At 42.6% G+C, this 20,724-nt stretch overlaps 1 protein-coding gene across 1 annotated transcript in view; it reads left to right on the top strand.

Annotated features, from left to right (window-relative positions):
- LOC144772911 (uncharacterized) overlaps positions 1–20,724 on the top strand; it is a 2,519,762-nt gene that overhangs the window by 1,904,439 nt on the left and 594,599 nt on the right. The window contains exon 17 of the mRNA XM_078657606.1: positions 14,070–14,153. Coding sequence (XP_078513732.1) covers positions 14,070–14,153 — 84 coding nt within the window. The remainder of the gene's footprint in view (positions 1–14,069; positions 14,154–20,724) is intronic.

The following is a 20,724-nucleotide window of genomic DNA, read 5'->3' as shown; positions in this document are numbered from 1 at the left end:
AAGAGTGGACCACCTGCTCAAGTTGTAATTCAACAAGAAGAAGAAGAAGAGGAACAGGAGGACGAGCACGAAGAGAGGCAGTTTTTGCCTGAGCAGCCCAGGACGTCTCACCGGAAAGAAAACTTCATTTGGCAATTTTTTAAAATTCCCAAAGGTCAGAAAAAAGTAAATGCAAGATACGTAACTTGCCTTATATGTCAAGATAGACTGTCCAGAGGGACCGACAAAAAATACAGTTTCGGAAACTACACAATGCATCGCCATATGACTAGGTGGCATCCTAACAACTACAGTGCTGCACAGTTTCGGAACGACCTAGATAATCTCCCTATTATGGCCAGAAGATCTGTTGTACCGGAAGTAACGGGACCAGAGAGCAGGGAGATGGTGCCAAATATACAAATGAGATTTGGTGATGTAAAACACATCTGCGCATTTTGCGATGGATTCATTTCCTACGGAGAAAAAAGCATCACTCTGATCAACAGAGCTATTGACTATCATATGCAAGTTTGTCCGAAACGCCCAAAATAATAAATACTTCTTTTTTTTGTTTTGTTGCTCCTGTTGAGCCCTTTACAATGAATCGTTTTCATTGCCCCCTCCAAGAAAAACCCCAAAAAATATAAAACTGTTCCGAAAAATTCAAAAACAGTAAAAAAATGTTCAGAAAAAAAAAAAAAAAGTTCTTTTCAGAACTACCTCCCCGTTATTAAAAAATTGGTACAATATTTGGAACTGTGCCAACCTCTATTTCTCTTAGTTCGCTTCCCAGTTCGCTCGCGGGTACGCGAACCGGAAGCGACCCAAAAACAGTAAGTATAAGGGAAGGAAACAGACACTTATGTTAAAAGAAAGACAGCTATAAGGGAGTAAACTAGAGATACCATTACCCGTAATCCACTGCTGATGATGTCACATATTACATCATTCATGACATGCTCAGTGACATCATCAGCAGAGGATTGCGGGTTTTTTGGCAACATGCCTTATCCACGGTTTAATAACGCTGCCTTTTGCTTTATATAAGTTTTCAAATTGTATGACATATATACCAATAGGTCGTTATGAACCTTTAGGTAGTGCTTTTCTTCATGAGGTCTGGTCGCTTCCATACACATACAGATGTTTCAAAGATGATCAAGAAGTTTATCTGAATGGAGAGGAATGCACTGAGACGCCAGATCATTCACTAATGTGTAGGCATATACAGTTACACGGTTCATGCAACAAACACCGACCAAATATGGCTTGCGTGTTGCAAGGCACGCCAGTTCCTGCTATCATCCCCACGTTCAAGTTGTTGGAAAATGGTAGTTATTTGATGCTCAATAATGAAGATTGTTCTGAGTTAATTAAAAGTATTCCTTTTATCGTAACAGTAAGTGAACGGGTTATTTGCTGCAGAAATGTTCTATTTCCTCCCACACATGAACATAGGGAGTTTTCAATCTGGCCACAAATACCAACCTTGAGACACGTTTCAACGGCATGGCAAGAATAAGAGCTCTTTTGTCTCAGAGAGAGGTGGCCTTGAGTTCGGCCCGTGAAACTTTCGTACTTCACATAGCGAACACCCATACAGAGGTGCAAAACCTTTTTCAATTAACATTTGCCTTTCAATTTCAGCAACATGTTTCCGACTATCTTTAACGCATCCTCCACAAAGTCCCTGGTGCACTTTTTTAAAGTTGTTACCAGTGGTCTCGTGACTTCATTTGAGAAAATCTTTGGAGTCATCCCTGCTTCCTTTCATTGTATTTTCTGCACTCTGGTTCATGGATTGGCATTTTTACTTGCATTACCAGCGGACGCTCTTGTGCTTTTTTACATTTTTAAATATGGATGTCCCTCCTATGCAACCTCCGACCCTGCAGCTGCTGACACTGTTCCGCAATCGCTTGCTAGAATATTATGGCACAATGCCGTTGGCAATATTAAGCACGGCATATGGATTATCTTTTCGGTTCTCCTACTTCACCTGTGTCCAGCCTGTATTTCACTGCCTGACCTGTGATTTCGATTGGGCCATTGATTTGTGTCTCTGCGGACCGGTTTCTCCTGATGTCGACTTTAATCAGCTGATGACTCCTATCATTACTCACGAGTTGGTTTGTCCTGGCGAAAGGATTATGGCTGTGGCATTGATGCATGGACTACTTGGTCCCTGGAATTTACTGGCGGCAGCACAGTCTTTCTTGGAAGAGAGCTTTCTTGAAAACTCACCGAGCTGTCCTCTGATGGTGATAGAGGATCCGGTGCTGGGAGAGCACGTATGTTCTTTTCCGCTTTTAAATTGGATGGCTGAACTGTTTTCGGATGAAGACGGTGACTTCCTATTGGAGGCTGTTGCAGCTTATTTTGCATACACAGTTATGTCATAGACCTTTTTCATGTTTGATATGCTGAGTACTAGCATTTCATTGACAATTCATTGACTTATTTGTCAAGTTTTTATTATTTACCTTGCCTATTGGCTTAAGACTCGATAAAGTACTTGGCTGTTTTATTTTTCTTTAGCATTAAATTTTCCTAGTTTTTAATGCTTTACCTTGCGGACCGTCCACATATAAACTTGCAATCTGCTCTCATGAGATGGCACTTCTATTATCTTATTCAGTTCGTTTCCGGATCATGAGGAGGTGTCATCTAGGTCCTGGATATCTTTACACCGTGTTAAGTTAGCATGGGCTCATTACCGGTTTAAACGCCATTTTTCCTTTTTTGCAACTTCTGCACACGACACTTAGTTGTTGCTTTAGCTTTCCACCTAGTAGTTCATCGTGGTTTACATGAGAATAATATGTTATTGGTCTACTATCTGCTTTACTTGTTAAACTATATCTGTACAGCGAGTGCTAAAGTTTCAAGAACAACACGATACAGAATTGTTATGAGGTCTGATCTCCACGACTTCATACTCATAACATAAGTGCAACTTCTGCCAATTCTGGGCATGAGGCGGGTTTTATATTGCTTTGCCGAACACACATACACAACAGTTGATGCGGTTCACATGAAGAGAGAGCTGGTGTATGCTGATGTGATTCCTTCAAATCTAAGACACTAAAGTATGGGCACGCCCTAAACCAACACAAAGAGACCTTCTTAGCAAATAATATAATATGTGTATTAGGGAGGGTGAGATATAAGCAGCCGCGGGCCGTGGAGGGAGTTACGATGGGGCAGGGAGGCGGGGAGGGGGAGAAGCAGGGTGGAGCCCTCTCTACCTTGCCCCTCCCCCTCCCCGCCTCCCTGCCCCACCGTAACTCCCTCCACGGCCCGCGGCTGCTTATAAGTGTTGCTAACTCTTATTCATTTACAGCATGTTAACATACTGTCACCATTCGCTTTTTATGTACTAGTAACTATGCTGGTAATTTTGCTACTGATAATATGTGTACTTGTATTCTCCACCCTGCTTCTCCCCCTCCCCGCCTCCCTGCCTCACCGTAACTCCCTCCACGGCCCGCGGCTGCTTATAAGTGTTGCTAACTCTTATTCATTTACAGCATGTTAACATACTATCACCATTCGCTTTTTATGTACTAGTAACTATGCTGGTAATTTTGCTACTGATAATATGTGTACTTTTATTATCTAAGGTACTACGCCTGAGAAGACGGCATTAGTAAATAAACATTTCAAATACACATCTGTTCTTCTTAACTCCATGTTCTGGTTTCTAAGAAATCTATAACGACCGACTGTTCATGAGTTCCACGTATCCTGAGGTACTATAAGTTCATATTCTGGATTGTCTAAACATTGAGAGTTTGTTATATCCAATGTGACACTGTACCTAGCTTGCTAAGGAGTTTTTGATTACTAACGTGAGTTTTGGGACACCCTAATTCGCCGAGGTTCCAATCCTCTGTCCACAGTTCTGTGTGACAACAGAAACCCTGCGACAGGGGCACCCCCGACTCTTGCTGGAGCTTCATCACACTTGCGATACAACTCCAGCAATGCATTCGCCGAGGTTCCAATCCTCTGTCCACAGTTCTGTGTGAGAACAGAAACCCTGCGACAGGGGCACCCCCGACCCTTGCTGGAGCTTCATCACACTTGCGATACAACTCCAGCAATGCGCCACCTTTACGGCACAGATACATCACGCATCTGTGCTGTTTTTGCCCCATGATGCGCCGCATTGTAAATGCAGCACACCATAGGTGACGGAACAGCGGCACAGAATGACTAACACATCCCTGGTGATGCGCCAGTCATCATAAATGTATCCCTATGCTTCTTATCTTGTTAGAGATGAACCGCCATATATATCATCAAAGTTTTTTGCATTTCCTAAATAGCGAACTTTAAGGAATAAATAGCGATTCTTTACCATTCCTAGTTTGCGATGAGCTATTTGCTAATTAGCCGAATGTAGCCCAATGAAGCCCAATGTAGCCCAATGTAGCCCAAAGATGGCCGCCAGACACACAAAAAAACAAATGTAGCCCAAATATCAGCCAGATGTAGCCCAACTATAGCCCAGTGACAGAATGACCAATCAGCTTCGCAAACCTCCGTTACGCGAAGCGGAGCGCTGTTACAGATATATATCTTTTTTTGAACGTTAATTTCTCAAAATCCACTGGAGCACATATATTGAGACCTAGCAAAGGCACATCGGGCTACCAGTCCCTAATATTTTGCCAAGTTTCGTGCAAATCCATTCAGCCGTTCAATTATTATTATTATTTTTTTTTTTTGCCCCGCGGGGCCCTTTTAAAACCTCCACATCAAACCTAGGGGGTCAGCGAGGATCTACTATGCCCCCTTATAGTTATTTCCCCCTTTGTTTTGACCTCCTCTTGTCTCTCGATCCTACCGAGAGACAAGATGGCGGCCGCTACGGACTGTTTGGAATGTTGACAGACGCCGGAGAACCAATCAGCTTCGCTTCACAAAGCTCCGTTGCGCGAAAAGTCCGCGAACCAGAGCGCTGCCCGGTCCGCTGTTACAGATATATATCTTTTTTTAAACGTTAATTTCTCAAAATCCACTGGAGCACATATATTGAGACCTACAAAAGGCACATCGGGCTACCAGTCCCTACAATTTTGCCAAGTTTCGTGCAAATCCATTCAGCCGTTCGGGCTAAAAGTGAGGCCAACCGCCCTATGGAAAACTCAATGTTAAAAACACTTTTTGGGACCCCCCTTTTTTCTCGGCCCCCACTGGACGAACCCCCCCCAAATTTTCAAGGGCTGCTCAGAAACAAAATGTGCCATTTTCCTGAAACTTTCAGCCAATTCCGTCCACAAACGCCAAAGTTATTAGACATAGAATTTTCAAAAAACCCATAGAGAAAAAATCCTAACTATATATACCTACTGGCGACCGCCAGTAGGTAATATATATATATATGAGGTATGTTGAATTCCCAACACTGGCGAGCGCAGCAATGCAGCCACACACTCAAGCAGGAACCAGCGAGACCCAAGACGGTGCAAATTTTTCTTTATTGAAGTTTAGCCCAGCACCAGTCCGCCATGACGCGTTTCGGCTAGAGATAGCCTTGATACATATATAAAGAAACAATATTTTTATATGTTTTTTAATGATATTAGTGTGAAACTATATATTTCTTTCACTATTTTTGTACTTATCATTATAAAAATAGGAAATCAATATTTTTGTAACCTATATTTTTGACATGATATTTCTAGTGCCCGGTATTGTTGATTCCGATTTTATGTCAGTGATCCACTTATCGATTGGCTCACAAGATACACAATCGCTGTGAATAACAATTGCACTTACTTTGTGAATGTTATTGTGGTAGTTGGCAAATTGCGACCCCCTATGATTCACTGGCATCACAGGAATGATGGATTGCTTGGGACAGCAAGCCACTAAGGGCCCGATTCTGATCTCGCTTGGAAAGCCCTCCGTATGACTTGGATCCAGAGGGCTTTCCGAGCAAAACGTGATCCGTGAGTCCCAATGAACGAGTACGATGCAGCTGTATGCTTATGGACTCGGTTAGCTCTGACTCCCATTGAATTCTATGGGAGCCTGTATACAGACACGTACACAGGCTCCCATAGACAAAAAGGGGTGGGTGGGGAAAAGCATGCTTGTGGCGGGCAACCCATGGTGCTCGCCCACTGTGCATGCCTGGTTCGGGGAGACCCATGGGCACACCCCTGTGACAGATTTTGAGGGCCCCAGGTGAAGGGGTGCCTGCTACTGCCCCGAAGTAAGATTCTGACAGCCGTTTAGTCTAGCTGAGACCGAGGCGAAGACCTGTCCAAATCGTGCATTATACTCGCTCAGTCAGAAATCGGCTCCATTGTGCGGCATGATTTGGCTACGAACAAGTCGTAAGGAAAGGTTCGGGTCCTGGACACGATTCGGTCGTTGCTTAAGCGATCTCCGCATCGTACTTCCTCGTTCGAACCTGTGTACGATTTGGTCAGAAACAAGAGCTGCAAATCAGATTTGGGAAAGACAAATCTGATTCGGAGGTCTTTCGAAAGACATCGGAATCGGGCCCTAAATCTGTGATTGTTTTTAAATAATAATGTAGCCTGTTTGCCTTAAAAGAAAACAGGATGCATTTGAAAAAAACATAAATGTTTCACAAACTAAGGAGGAAGTAGTTGTCCTTTGGAACTCTACCTACTACTAAATAGTGTATTTCTCATCATCCACAAAGGTGAAGGGATCCTCTAGGGTTCACTTTCCATTTATAAAACACTACCTTTGTACAACCTGTACAATTATGGGGCATATTATCAAGGGGGTTTATCTCCGCTTTTTTGGCTTTAAAAGCCAAGAAAGCGGAGATAAAATTATCTCCCTATTACCTAGCTGTCGCTAACACCAGTTAGCGACAGCTAGTAGGAGATAGCGACCATCTTGGGCCCCGCTTTGCATGTCAGTGAAATTTATCACTAATGACATGCAAAGTGGGCGTGCCAAGATGTTAGCGACTGGAAACAGTCGCTAACATCGCTATCTCCTATTACCAACTTTTGGAGATATTCGCGCTAAGCGCAAATATCTCCAAAAGCTGCTAACACCTGCCACTGAGCAGTTCTTAGCCATGTTATCCAATGGTAGGTGGATAACATGGCTAAGAACATTAGCTCGGTAATGCATGAATATCACTGACTTTTCAGCGATATTCATGCTTTTCGTCCGATTTCTATCGCTTAGGAGATAAACCTTGATAATAGCAAGGTTCCTAAGCGATAAAAAGCGCCGCAGCTCGGCGATAAAAATATTGCCGCTAAGCCAACATAGCGATAATTATCGCTAGTTGTTGGTAATATGCCCCTTTGAGTGTTATCTGACTGGATTTGGCGGCAAAACTTTAATATATCCCATTGCAAATGGCTATTTGAACGGAACACCCTAAACAAGACCCTTTCAAATAGCGCATTTGTATTTAATCAAAAAACCCAAATTTCGATTTGATAATGCTTTAACAAATCGCTAGTTGGGTTTGGTATATATCAGAAAGCTATTTCTGCTCACAAGGGCTCTGATTTAGCGACTCAGACCTTTTGGAACTGTGAAATAGCTTAGTACATCCGGGGCTTGATGATCTGGAAGCTCTGGCAAGTGGTTGAAAGAAGGAATCAGTACCTTATTTGGGCTAGGGTTGATATACTGATGAATTTATCATGAATAAATAATATAAATTATAACATAAAATCATGACTCAAACTTTTGAATTAATCTCAGCTTCCAGTAATTACTCAGGCCACATTCCAGTAAATCATTATTCCACTCTGCAAAAAATCAAAAAGTGATGGATGGAATGTTTGAATTAATTTTAGTCAAGCAAATTACTGGAGGCAGCATACCAGTCGAGATGTGTGTCCCATGCTCACTGTGCTATAGGAATCAAGTTATACCACATTTATGAGAGCTAATCAGGTCAGGACTGGTCTGGCATTGCTTGTGTTCCCATTTGTACTGGACCTCATCCGGAATTTTGGGAGGGAACCTTCCTATTGGAGCAGGTCCAAGACTAATTAGCTAAAGGCTATCTCTGGCTAGAATGGTAGAGTGGGTGAAAAAGACAATTCTGGAATGCTGCCCAAGCAATTGCCAGTGGCTGAGATTAATTCAAGCATTCTTTCCAACATGCTGTTGTTTGTAGTAGATGCCATACGTGTGCCAGTTATGCCCAGGCGTGGTCCCGTGCTGCCTGTGCCACAGGATTCGAATTTTCATTGTGGATAGAGACCAGATTTCTTCAGCAGCTCAGCATTGATCTGATTTACTGTTGTACATAGCTTGTTCTTATCTGTCCTCTTCCTTGCCTATGAACCTTCTAGATTGTTTATACAGTTCTCCCCATGACACTACTGCTGGTTCTACTCTGTGGCAGTTAGCGCTTGGCCAGATGGGCGACGGTCCTGTTATTCCTGCATTGCTGCATTAAACTACTTACCTGCTACCTGCTTGCTTCCAGAGTCTTCATTACAACATACAACATTTGGCGACTTGTTGTTGGGTGTATCTGGCCATTTCGTATTGCAGCAGAAGGAAGATTTTAAAAGAACAGAGATCCGTTTCCCAACGAATCCACGGAGAACAGCGTCTTGATTTTCCGGTCTCTTTCTGTTTTGGACATCGAGCGGCGTTGAGAAACGTCAAGTGAAATTTCAATATTTCACATTTCTCCGCCTCTTTTCTCTACGAGATCGAGACTGATGACATCATCTGCTGATCGCGCTGATCGCACGCAACTGTCTACGTATTCACAGTCTCCGTAGCAACGAGAACCATTGACAAGGTGATTCGTTTCCTAGACAACAGAAGACGCGAAGTAAGAGCGGAATACTGTGTGTCATTGACGTAAGGTTAACAACGTGACCTCTATGACAAATGACGCTAGCGGCCATCTTGAATACATTATTTCACTCTGTTTATCGTCGGCAGACAAGCGCTGAGGAAAGTAAGGTGAATAAGTAGTTTGTCATTTTCTTCAAAGTGAAATCTGGATAATGTTAATTAAAAGAAACATATAAGCTCGTTTTCAGTTCATAATTCGTAGCGCTTAATCGTTCTGCAAACAGTTATTTAAGCGCATGACTTCCAATTACTTAACTTTGTGGTATTAGCTTTCATCAGTATTTTCATCGTGGTATCAACCTTTAAACAAATGAGCATACTAGCACTTTGGTGACTTGTTCTTGTATAATTAATCCAGTCATTTGAATAACATCACAACTGTAATAACCTTACAAAAGGTGTATTATCATGGCACAATCTGTTAATGTTGCGCTACCTCCGCAATTTTTAAGCGAACCTGGCAACCCTTCCACTGCCTGGGAAGACTGGATTATAATGTTCAATAATTATATTGAAGCTCTAGATGGAGAAGACTTTTCGCCAAAAAGAAAAAAAGCGCTTTTGATGACCACTTTAGGAAAAGAAGGTCAACGTCTTTTCAAATATTTGCCACAAGTATTGTCTTCTACTTCTCAACCTTTGGATGAGTTTAAAGAGGCTATTGCAAGACTGGAAAATAGATTTGGGAAAGAGGAGAATCTAGTTCTACAACGTTACAGATTTTACAAGAACAAACAACTTGAAGGAGAAAGCATAGACGATTTCGTTGCTCGTCTACGTGAGCTGTCAGTCAAATGTAACTTTGGTCAAATGGCTGATGAACACATTAGGGATCAAATAATTGTACAAGCTAATAATAGGAAAATTCAGGAACGTTTATGGGCTGCCAAGAACCCTACTCTTAAAGCAGCAATTGAGTTAGCTAAAGTAGTTGAGGAGAGTGAAAAATGCATAAAAGAGCTACAAAAGAGTGGTGTAGATTCCAAAATTGCAGAAATATCGCATAAAGTTGTTAATAGTGATATTAGCGATGATGAGGCAGCTGCCGTGGCTATTGTGAGGAAGAAGGGCTATGTGTTACAGAAAAAAAATATGTCTCAACAGTCTTTCAATAGACCCCAGTCGCAATCTGTTAATAGGTCCCAAGCTAAGATGTGTTCTAAATGTGGGAGTTATTCGCATATGTCCGATGCAAAATTCTGTTTTGCTAACAATAAGGAGTGTTTACGTTGTGGTAAGACAGGTCACTTTGCGAAAATGTGCAAAAACAGATCCAGTCCGAGGGTTACTGTTGTGAGTGAATATGGTGATCTAAAACGAGATGTGAACAAAATTCTAGTTTTATGCGACACTGTATGTAGTTGTGCTGAAAAGAGAGAACGTATTCCTAAAGCTAACTTTGGGATTGATGACAAATGTGTCAGTTTAATGGTGGATACTGGTTCCAAGTGGACTATCATTCCTTCATCCATGCTGAAGGAAGTATGGGGAAACAGGTGTTTAGATGCGTGTGACATATTTCCTTCTGGTTACCAGGGTGAGAAAATTGATCTTCTTGGTTACTTCGAAGGGAAAATTGTTTTTAAAAACAGATCTACCTGGGGTAAAATGTATGTGTCTGTGGATGGTCCTGCCATTTTAGGACGTTCACACCAATATGATCTACATATTATTGTTAACCCTAGAGCTGATGAACCTGTCTTAGTATTGATGATTGCTCCATCGATGACATTCTTGATAACCACAATCTTGTTTTCAGGGATGAATTGGGCGAACTGCAAGGCTACTCTCATAGGATACTGTTAAAAGAGGGCAGTATTCCTGTACAGCACAAAGCTAGGAGGGTTCCTTTTGCTCTGGGTGATGAGGTTAAGACTGTCCTGGAAGAGATGCTTCAGGGTGGCATTATCGAGCCAGTAGAAGCTTCTCCATGGGTTTCCCCTGTGGTCATTTCACGAAAACCTGACAACAAAATTAGGTTCTGAGTAGACCTACGCTCTTTGAATAAATGTGTGGTGGCAGATGTTTTTCCATTACCGAACATTAGTGAATTAGTTTCCACACTTAAGGGGGCAAGATTCTTTAGCAAATTAGACCTTAAACATGCATATCATCAGATTCGTTTGGATGATAGTTCAAAACACCTTACGGCTTTCATTACAGGTGAAGGAACTTTTCAGTTCACTAGGTTGCCGTTCGGTCTTATTTCCGCTGCTAGTGTGTTTCAGCGAATGGTCACTGAAATATTCAAAGGGTTGGACAAAGTAATTTTCTTCCAAGACGATATTCTCGTCTTTGGAGACACATTGGAGGAACATAACAGGGTCTTGCAGAATGTTCTGTGTAGGGTTGTTGATGCTGGCCTCACGTTACGCCGTGAGAAATGTGCATTCTTGGTTAAAGAGGTTGAGTATTTAGGTTATTGTCTCTCTGCAGATGGCATCAGGCCTAAAAAGAATTTATTGGAGGCTATTGAGTTAGCTCCCTCCCCGGCTGATAAAGAACAACTCAGGTCCTTCATGGGACTAGTCGAATTTTATTCCAAATTTGTGAAAGATTTCTCTGCAAAAACAGCTCCATTAAGGTCTTTGTTGAAAAAGGGTGTAAAATTTTCATGGTCGAGTGAGCAAGAGTCATGCTTTTGTAACATCAAGTCTGAACTTAAGTCTGCCAAGGTCCTTACCCCTTTTGATATTAAGCGGTCTTCTGTCTTAATGGTGGACGCGAGTGGAATTGGTCTTGGTGCAGTACTTCTTCAGAAATATGCTGGAACTGAGAAAACTATAGCATTCGCATCTAGGCCATTGTCTATCTCTGAAGTTAACTATTCTGTTATTGAACGGGAAGCTCTTACAGCTGCATGGGGTGTAAACTATTTCAGGACATATTTGAGGGGCTCACGTTTCATTCTTCGCACAGATCACAAACCCCTAGTTAATGTCTTGGCGCCTGGTGGAACGGGCAAAGGGTCGCCCAGGTTAGCCAGATTGGCTTCTCGACTGCAAGATTATCAGTATGAGGTTGAGTTTGTTCATGGCTGGAAGAATATTCAAGCGGATTGTTTATCGCGTCTCCCAGTACCTTCCGCTGGTGGTCAAGGCTTGTTAGAGGATGTTTGTGACGACATGGCTGTTGCCTCTCTACAAGATGTTTTGTTTTTGTGTGAGAGTTCCTTCTCAGCTGATGAGTGGTCCAAGGGCATGGAGGATGATCATGTTTTGAAAGCCGTTGTTGATCTGGTTCTTAAAGGAGCAAGAAGGGAGAGTACTCTAGAGCCTTCTGTCAGGCCTTTTCTTAGGGTTTTGAGCGAATTGTCCCTATTTGGGAAAAATGTGCTAATGAGAGGTGATCGTTTTATTCCTCCTAATTCTTTGAGAAGTAGAATTCTCAGCTTTGCTCATGCGGGTCATTTGGGCCAAACCCTCACTCAGCGGCGTGTGAAGGAGAATTTTTGGTGGCCCTCAATCGATAGTGATGCAGTGGATTGTGTGGTTAAATGTTCTTTTTGCAAGGAAGGAGAGAAACGTCTAAAGGTCATTGGTTCTCATTCTATTGGGAATATCTCTTTTGAAAGTGTGCCTTGGCATACCATATGCCTGGACTTCATTGGTCCTATGAATGAGCTACCCTCAAATCAATGCTTTGCTGTAGTTGTTATTGATTGCTTCTCCAAGTGGTTGACCATACGTTTCATGAGAGAAATCACGACGGATTCCACTATTTGCTTTCTTAAATCTGTTTTTCTGGATGAGGGTTGTCCTTCTGTACTGATTACTGACAATGGCACCCAGTTAACGTCCACCAGAATGTCTCATTTTGTGCGTGAGTGTGGCATCTCTCATCACCGCACTTGTCTTTACAATCCTGAGAGCAATGGTTTGTGTGAGAGAGTGAATCGGCTGGTGAAAGGGGTGATCCAGATGTATGTTGCGAGTGGATGTTTTTCAGATGAGTGCGTTCAGGAGTTAGTCTGGGCATATCGATCAACTCCTCATAAGCAGGGAGAAAAATCTCCGTTTGAGTTGATGCGTGGTCGTGCCCCTGTTTCGAGACTGACCCCTGCCTGGTTAAAAGAGAAAGATAAACAAACCTTATCATCCAATGTACTTCCTTTACCGATCTCCGAAGGAGATCTTGTCAAAGTCAAACCTGGTCGATGTACCAAAGGTCTTTCTAAATTTAGAGGTCCTTTTCGAGTTAGGAAGGCGTTTCCTCACTTTGTACTCCTTGACAACGGTGCAAAGTGGAATTACAGGAGAGTAGCACTTTATCAGAAAAATAGTCCACATCCTCCGAAGTATTCTTCCCGTGCTTCTGAAGATGGTTGTAATGGTTACATGTTACCCGATAAGGGGGATTCAGACTTGTCTGGTCTGCCTGCTGTACGGGGGGAGGTGGGTGGTGGTGATGCTTCTTCATCTCTGTGTAATGATGGTGTTGAGGTTCCTATCCCTGTTTCTACTCCTGCTCATACTTCCCACTCTAGTGTGGGCTTAAGGAGTCCACGCTCTCGCCATCCACCTGCTTACTTAAATGACTATGTCCATTGAGAGCTTTTCTGTTTGATTGTTTTATTTTTGTTTCTTTTCTTATTGTCCAAGGAGGGGAGATGTGTTGTACATAGCTTGTTCTTATCTGTCCTCTTCCTTGCCTATCAACCTTCTAGATTGTTTATACAGTTCTCCCCATGACACTACTGCTGGTTCTACTCTGTGGCAGTTAGCGCTTGGCCAGATGGGCGACGGTCCTGTTATTCCTGCATTGCTGCATTAAACTACTTACCTGCTACCTGCTTGCTTCCAGAGTCTTCATTACAACATACAACATTTACACAGTCTTCATGTTCTCTTAAAACTCACGTCTTGTGCTCATCTGCTGGTCCTAGAGCGTCTGCAATGTTCGAGATGTATTCTCTTATCATTATCTCATTCAAAAAACAATATCCTTGCCAGCAGCACAGTGCTTCAAAATCTTGAACTTAATTGTTTCCTATTTATATCAAAATTGTCATTTGAAACATTACCTTCTCGACAACAAGCAGTGTTACATTAAGCTTTCTTAAGTAGCTTCAATTTGGACTTTTGGGTTGTAAATGTATGAAATTAAAGTACAGTTAATTTATCTAATATCTTTTCACCATTATTAATAAGATTTTTGTTTTTGAGGACCCACCTATATTGTGTAATACTATTACTAATATTAAGATCATTAAGGTGATGAAGTGAAATGCATGTTTTCCTTTATTAAAGCGAGCTCGGAGTCTAATGAAAACAATGAACGTGCAGTACTTTCAAAGTCTAAGTCACGAAGACTCGGCGGATCAAGCGTTATAGGTTAGATTTCTTCCTCTATATAACAAATCTGTATTGTAACTATTGAGTAAATGAATCAGACACAACTGAAATACTAACCTTGCTGTTGAACCCTTCACAGAACTATATTCATTGTTTAGAAATGCTATCTATGTGGAATGCTTTCCTTGAAACGGGTTGTGATATCTTAGCTCCTTCTGAGCTTCTACATTTTTAACTTGTATTTATTCGAACTGTGGGTTGGTGAAATCTGAAGATCCTGCTTTCCCTCCTTCAGGTTCATTTATATCCTCTACAAAATAAGGAGCTAATGCCCTGCACTGGTATTTACTTTGCGAATGGATATTACCTCTTGAATTACCGTTTTAAGGAAACAAGGGGCCCCATTTACAAGAGGCCTGCACCGCCGGATTGTCACTTTTAATGATGCTCTGGTGGCACAGGCCTCTCAATAGTGTCTATGAAGCCACCCTGCATGGCTTTTCATGGCCTTTTAGATATGGTGTAAGGCAACGCAGCGCAAGTTGCTGTGTTATCTCACACTGCGTCAGGGGGATGTGCCATAGACGTTGCAGTGGATGTTCCCATGCAACGCGCATGGATTTTGACACATTCCCAGATTTACAACATAGCGTAAATCTGGGAATGTTTAAAAACTGTGTGCCTCCCCAGGGGTTGGCTAGCAACGAGAAATAACTTTATTTCTCCTTGTTTTTTCCTCTTTCTATGTGTGCTGCATTCTCCATTGATTGTTTTGTTTTTGTGCAGGAATGTGTCCCTTCCTGTACAAAAACAATCATTCCAACAACACAGATACCCTTGCACCATGGTGCAAAGCTGCCTGCGTTGGCACAAGCCAACCATTTCTGCACCAGAGCAGTGAAAGAGGACAGGAATGCACTGTATCTCATAAATACAGCACAATCCTGCTCTTTTCTTTTGACACAGGACAGTGTAGCAAAGTGACTTACTGTGCTGCCCTGAGTCAAAATCTTGAAAATGAGCCCCAATATGGAGTAGAACACTGTAGGCCTAATTTACTAAGCCCGTGTTACCCTTGCCTTGTGCAAGGTGGCACAAGGCAACTCAAAGACTTGTGTCAGATTTACTGAGGCACACAAAGCCACCTTGCCTGGACCTACATAGCTTAGTAAATCCAGAACAATGGAATGCAGCAGAAATTGCTGCCACGTGTTACTCTGCATTGGGAAGGTGTTCCATGGGTAGAGCATGATCATTCCCATGCATCGACCAATAGATTTCGATGCAATCCCAGATTAATTAAGGGTAGTAAACCTGTGATTCCATTAAAATGGTACACCTTCCCAACAGAGGCACTGTGAGGAGAAATAGCTTAACTTCCTTTTCTACACATGCTGCATTCTGCTGCACACATATAAGAAGAAAATGCCTCTAAGGATTGTTTTTTGTGCAGGAAGGTGTTGCCTGTAATGCAGGCATCCTTGCATCATGGTGCTAGTGTGCCTGCATTGGTGCTAGAGAGCCCTCAGTGGGCTAGCGCAGCGAGAGAGAAGAAATGTGTCATATTTTCGTAGATATGGCGGATTCCTCCTTTCTCCCTGTCACACAATGCAATAAGTTTTCTTGTTGCTTTGCATGGCATTTTGTTGAATTTGCCCCCCAATGCTTTTATATATTTTCTTCATTGTGTTATTACCATCTTTTTGTTGGTGGCAATGAGACTGAGGTTTTCTGAGTTGCAATGAGATAGTATTGCATCACTGATGTATTACTATCGCACAGCACGTGATTTTACTACAATGCTCTACATTTGTATACAAATTAACAAAATGTTCTGTCTGTGGCCTATCCCATATTTGTTCCAATGTGCCACTGATTGAAATTACTTCACTGGTATCTTCTTTTATTTATATATTAAATGTGAAGGGTTGTTCTCCTGCTTCAAACGTACAGCATTTTACATTTCAGAACACTATTTTCAAGATACTATGATTCCTAGCTTTAAGGAGCTGATCAAAAAGCTAGTGTATGTGTCTCTTAGAGTTAGTCCAGTTGCCTTTGCGGCAGTTGTTAAAATGCTTTCAATCCTCTGAGAAAGAGCAACTCGAGACACATCTACTACACTGTATACCTTGATGAAACTCCTGGGTCTCTGAAGCTGCTTCGGAGCCCAATTCACAGGACTACTCTGAGATAAAATCCTAAACTTACTACTTTTGGTATTCACAGAAGGCATTTAACAGTAGTAAAGTTAGGACTCCTAACTTTATTAGTTCTAAAATGAGATAAAATCCTAAACTTACTACTTTTGGTTTTCACAGAAGGCATTTAGTTGTAATAAAGTTAGGAGTCCTAACTTTACTTTACTACTAAATGCCTTCTCTGAATACCAAAAGTAGTAAATTTGGGATTTAATCCCAGTTTAGTAGTAGAAAGGTTAAGAGTCCTAATTTTACTACTACTAAATGCCTTCTGTGAATACCAAATGTAGTAAGTTTAGGATTTTATCTCAGATTAGTATTGTGAATCAGCTTGTTTGTTTTCACCATAGTGGATGAAAGTCTTAGAAGATTCACCTGTGAAAGGCATCTCTGACATTAACACCTAATGCCTCTATCAGGTGGAGATGAACCACAATTGTCTTGACATTACTTTTTGTGCCTCTTAATCTTTCAGACAATCGGAAAATCCCCATGTACAACTGGACTCATTGTTTTGTGGAGAAGTGTGGCTCAGGGGTTAGAGGCAGCAGACCCGGAATCTGAGATCGGTCCTGGACCAGGGTTCAATTCCCCGCCCCGGTGGGTCTTGGGCTAAAAATTCCACGGACTCGATAATTCTCGCCCCGGTGCCTCCTCGACTCATGGGTTCACACTCTGCGACTCTGGGCAACAGCTTGCTTAATCTCCACAACGGCCCCTCGCGGCGGGATGCCTGACTTTCACCTTGTGGATACCCTGCTATGTCACAGGGGAATATCAGGAAGGGTTCCCTAAGCAAGCGCCGGGAAACCCACTGCGGGTAGCTGTGCGCTATATAAGCTCAACTACATTTACATTTACATTTGTGTGGCAGTCACCAGGAAAGACCCTAACCCATATAATAACTTATAATGCTGTTTAAGAAAGAAGATGACAGTTCAAAAATAATTTGGGTCTTAGTTTCTTAGTTGGGCTTTGCAGATGGGATATTCAATCACAAGCATGTCTGACAGAGTATCCATTCAACCAAGATCTAAATCAGGCCCTTGGCTTTCAGGCACCATCTGATTGAAATTATCAATGACTAAGGGGCTACATTGGTAATAGCAGTCATAAACTGATTAAATCGCTAAAGAATGTAATCCATCTATGCAGGATTTCTTTTATTTAGGTGTTACTATTGCAAGGAAAGAAGTACAAATATCTCATTCAAGAACTTAAAGGATTGGTATTGATAAAGTCAGCAACTTGTCACTGTTAAATTTATCATAACCAGTAAAGAAGAGAAGTTATAGAATGCCCACTTCTTTAAGCCAAGATCCAGCCTTCTAGTGGTCTCTGCTGATTAGTCAGCCTTGAAGGCTTAACCAAGCTACTGTGATTAGGTGATAAGTGGCTGGCTGGAACAACGTCAATAAGGAATGCCAGGAGGGAACATGGCGGCAGCCGGCTGAGCTGCGGCAGTGCTCTGCTTCTGGGTTCCCGTCCGTGAGCTGTCAGTGGAAAAAGGCTAGCTTCACACTCGAATGCCTTGTGTGAAACAATATCGCGCAGATTCCTAAAAACTAAACGCTTTGTTTCTATAGAGTTTCTCGGCATTTTCGGCCTTTTCTTTTTCTAGTTTAGATCCCATGTGTCTGGAAGGGGCGTCACTTTCGGTGTGCTCCTCGCCGGTGTTCCTGGCTGCTGTGGGCGTTGGCTCGGCACCGCGGCAGAGGGGCCTCGGTCGGAGACGGAGCTGGAGCTCACCTGTGTCCTCGACTCTACCGGGGTTTGGCCTGTCGGTTTGGAGTCTCGCCGCCCTGGAGCTGCGACGAGGCCGTAAGATCCGGTTTCTTCTCCCGGGAAGACGTGGGGCCGCTGGAGGTCCCGCAGCCGAGGTGGGCACAATAGCTGAGGTGTCAGAGGAGACACCGGAAGAGGGAGAATTGCCTGCTGATTCCGGAGAAGACGCCCGAGGTGGGGAGAGCTCAGTGCCGGTCGGGGGGGCTTTTACTCGAGGTTAGTCCATTTCCACATTGTCAGCTGGAGATCCAGCTGGTGTTTCATTCAGGCCGGATGCAGGGGGGTCACCCCACTTGAGAAAAGACAAACGAAAGGGGGCAAAAAGAGATTCAAAAAAAGGGAAAAAAACAAGGGAATACAACCCCAAAATATTACAAATACTACATCTTCCCCATCCAGTTGCTTTAACACAACTCCTGCCTCAGGCTCAGAGGTGGTAAAGCTTGTAGTCTCTGCTGGGGTTGGCAATACAGATAACGCAAAAAAGAAACTTTCCTCCTATTTAACAGGGCAGGTTAAGGCTAAGCGTGCCTATCTGTGTAAAACAACTAAAGGGCCTAAAGAGTCGAGCTCTAAACGTAAATCCACTAGCCCCACTCGTGCAGAGTCTAGGATAACTCCATCACTTAGGTCGTATTTTAAGGTGATTCCTCAAGTGCTATTTCTATCGGATAAACCTTCCTCCCCGCCCTGCCCAGTAAGGACTCTTTTAGAGGTTGTGGGTCCTGATGTGGCAGTGAATATTGGAGTAACGCAAAATAATAACAACCCAATTGCCATGGCGACGGAAACTCTTGATGCTAATATGGAAGCTGAAGTTGAAGTAGACTTGAATAGAGGTAGAGGGGAAGAGAGTGTAGACACTCTTACCCGCACTGAAGATCCTGAGAGTTTGGTCCCCGTGTTGAAAACTTTGGGTCCTTCTGGTACACCCGGTCATCCCCCACCCCTAGCCTTGGTTTTGGCTCCACCATTGGCCCCGCCACTTCTGTCGGCTCCTCCATTTCTGGTTGCGGGTCCCTCGGATGCTCCAACGCAAGGGTGTAGCACACAAGATAGCACACGAGGCAGTGCACTGGCTCCTTCGTCTAGTGTTAGTGCTTTATCAGCTAACTGTGATAATGCATCTATGACCACTTCCCTGCAGACTTCCATACAGGGCATGTTCGCTACTATATCTGCTGATATAAAAAAAGGGTTTGAGACCTCTGCAGCCAATCAGGCTGACATTAGATGTTTTTGTGAGTCCCTGGACAAGAAGCTAAGCGATCTTACATTAAGAACAGAGTCAATAGAGGACAGGGTAACGGGTCTGTCCATACATTTAGAGCAAGCAAAAGTGGACATCACAACGCTTAGGAAAGAAGATCAAGCTATGGCAGAGAGGATGGAGATTCTCTAGAACAATGCCCGACAAAACAATCTTCGCATCTTAAATATTCCGGAGGATAAGGAAGGCTCAGATATTAAACAATTTGTCATCTCACTGTTGAAAGATGCGTTACGCTTGGATCAGTCTGCTGAAGAATTAGCTCTAGACATCCAATGCATCCATAGAGAGCCTTTCAAGAAGAACCCCCAGACTAAACCGCGAAAAGTATTGGTCAATTTCCACACTTATTCACTTAAGGAGACCATTCTCAATCTGGCCCTAAAGCAGAAATCTGTGAGTGGTAAGGGATTTAATTTCCAGATTTGATCTGACCTGTCAAGGGTCACACTTGACAGGCAGTGGGAGTTTGGGAGGAGGCTTGAGGCCTTTAGAAACTACGGGGCAGTTGCTCAACTAATTTTCCCAGCGACACTGAGAGTAATTTATAAAAACAGCATGCATAACATAAGATCAGTTCAGGCTGCGATGAGCTACTACTAACCATGGGCAAAGATAAAGGAGCATCAGGTTAAAGAGAGCTAGGTATTTAATATGGTATGTGAGTCCAGACAGAAAATCCTTTCTGTAATCTGATATGGTCCTGAAGATAATGCTAGTTTAAACTTGAAAAAAAAAACACACATAATCACATATACAAATACACACACATAAAAATAAAAAATAAAATTTAAAAAAAGAGAGTGGAACATAAACTATAATTTTCAGTATAGCTATAAGGCATAAAGTCTAGGTTTAATGTCTTGGCTTTACATGATCACGGGTAGGGCGGGGACCCAGGATGGGGCGCTATCTTCTGGTTGCTCCAGATAGATAGATCAAGGGTTCCCCAGGGGGGTGGAGGGGTAGTTTGGGGCACAGGGAGGGCTTAGGGGGGTCAAGGAATTTTTTTTTAAAACTTCCTCATTTTCGCTCTAATCTTGTTTTGAGTTTGTGGGTGCTGTTTGAAGATTATATGATTGTTTTTTCTTACCTTCGTGGTATGTAACTGATGAACCCTGTTGTGTCACTATAGAAACTACTATGTTGCTCTTGATGGTAAAAGTCTTGGTGTGGTTTTCTTGTTATAATGAGTAAATTAGCCATTCTTTCCTGGAACACTAATGGACTGCGTATTAATCCCAGAAAAGATAACATAATGCCGTACCTTCGAGACGCGGATGCACAGATTATAGTGCTCCAGGAAACCCATCTTGATGAACCTGAAATGGATTTGTTGGCTAAAAAGAATAGG

Source organism: Lissotriton helveticus, chromosome 8, assembly GCF_964261635.1.
Source record: "Lissotriton helveticus chromosome 8, aLisHel1.1, whole genome shotgun sequence".
NCBI lineage: Eukaryota > Metazoa > Chordata > Amphibia > Caudata > Salamandridae > Lissotriton > Lissotriton helveticus.
Note: the sequence above shows the minus strand (reverse complement) of the source record. Positions and strands in the feature narration are given on the sequence as shown.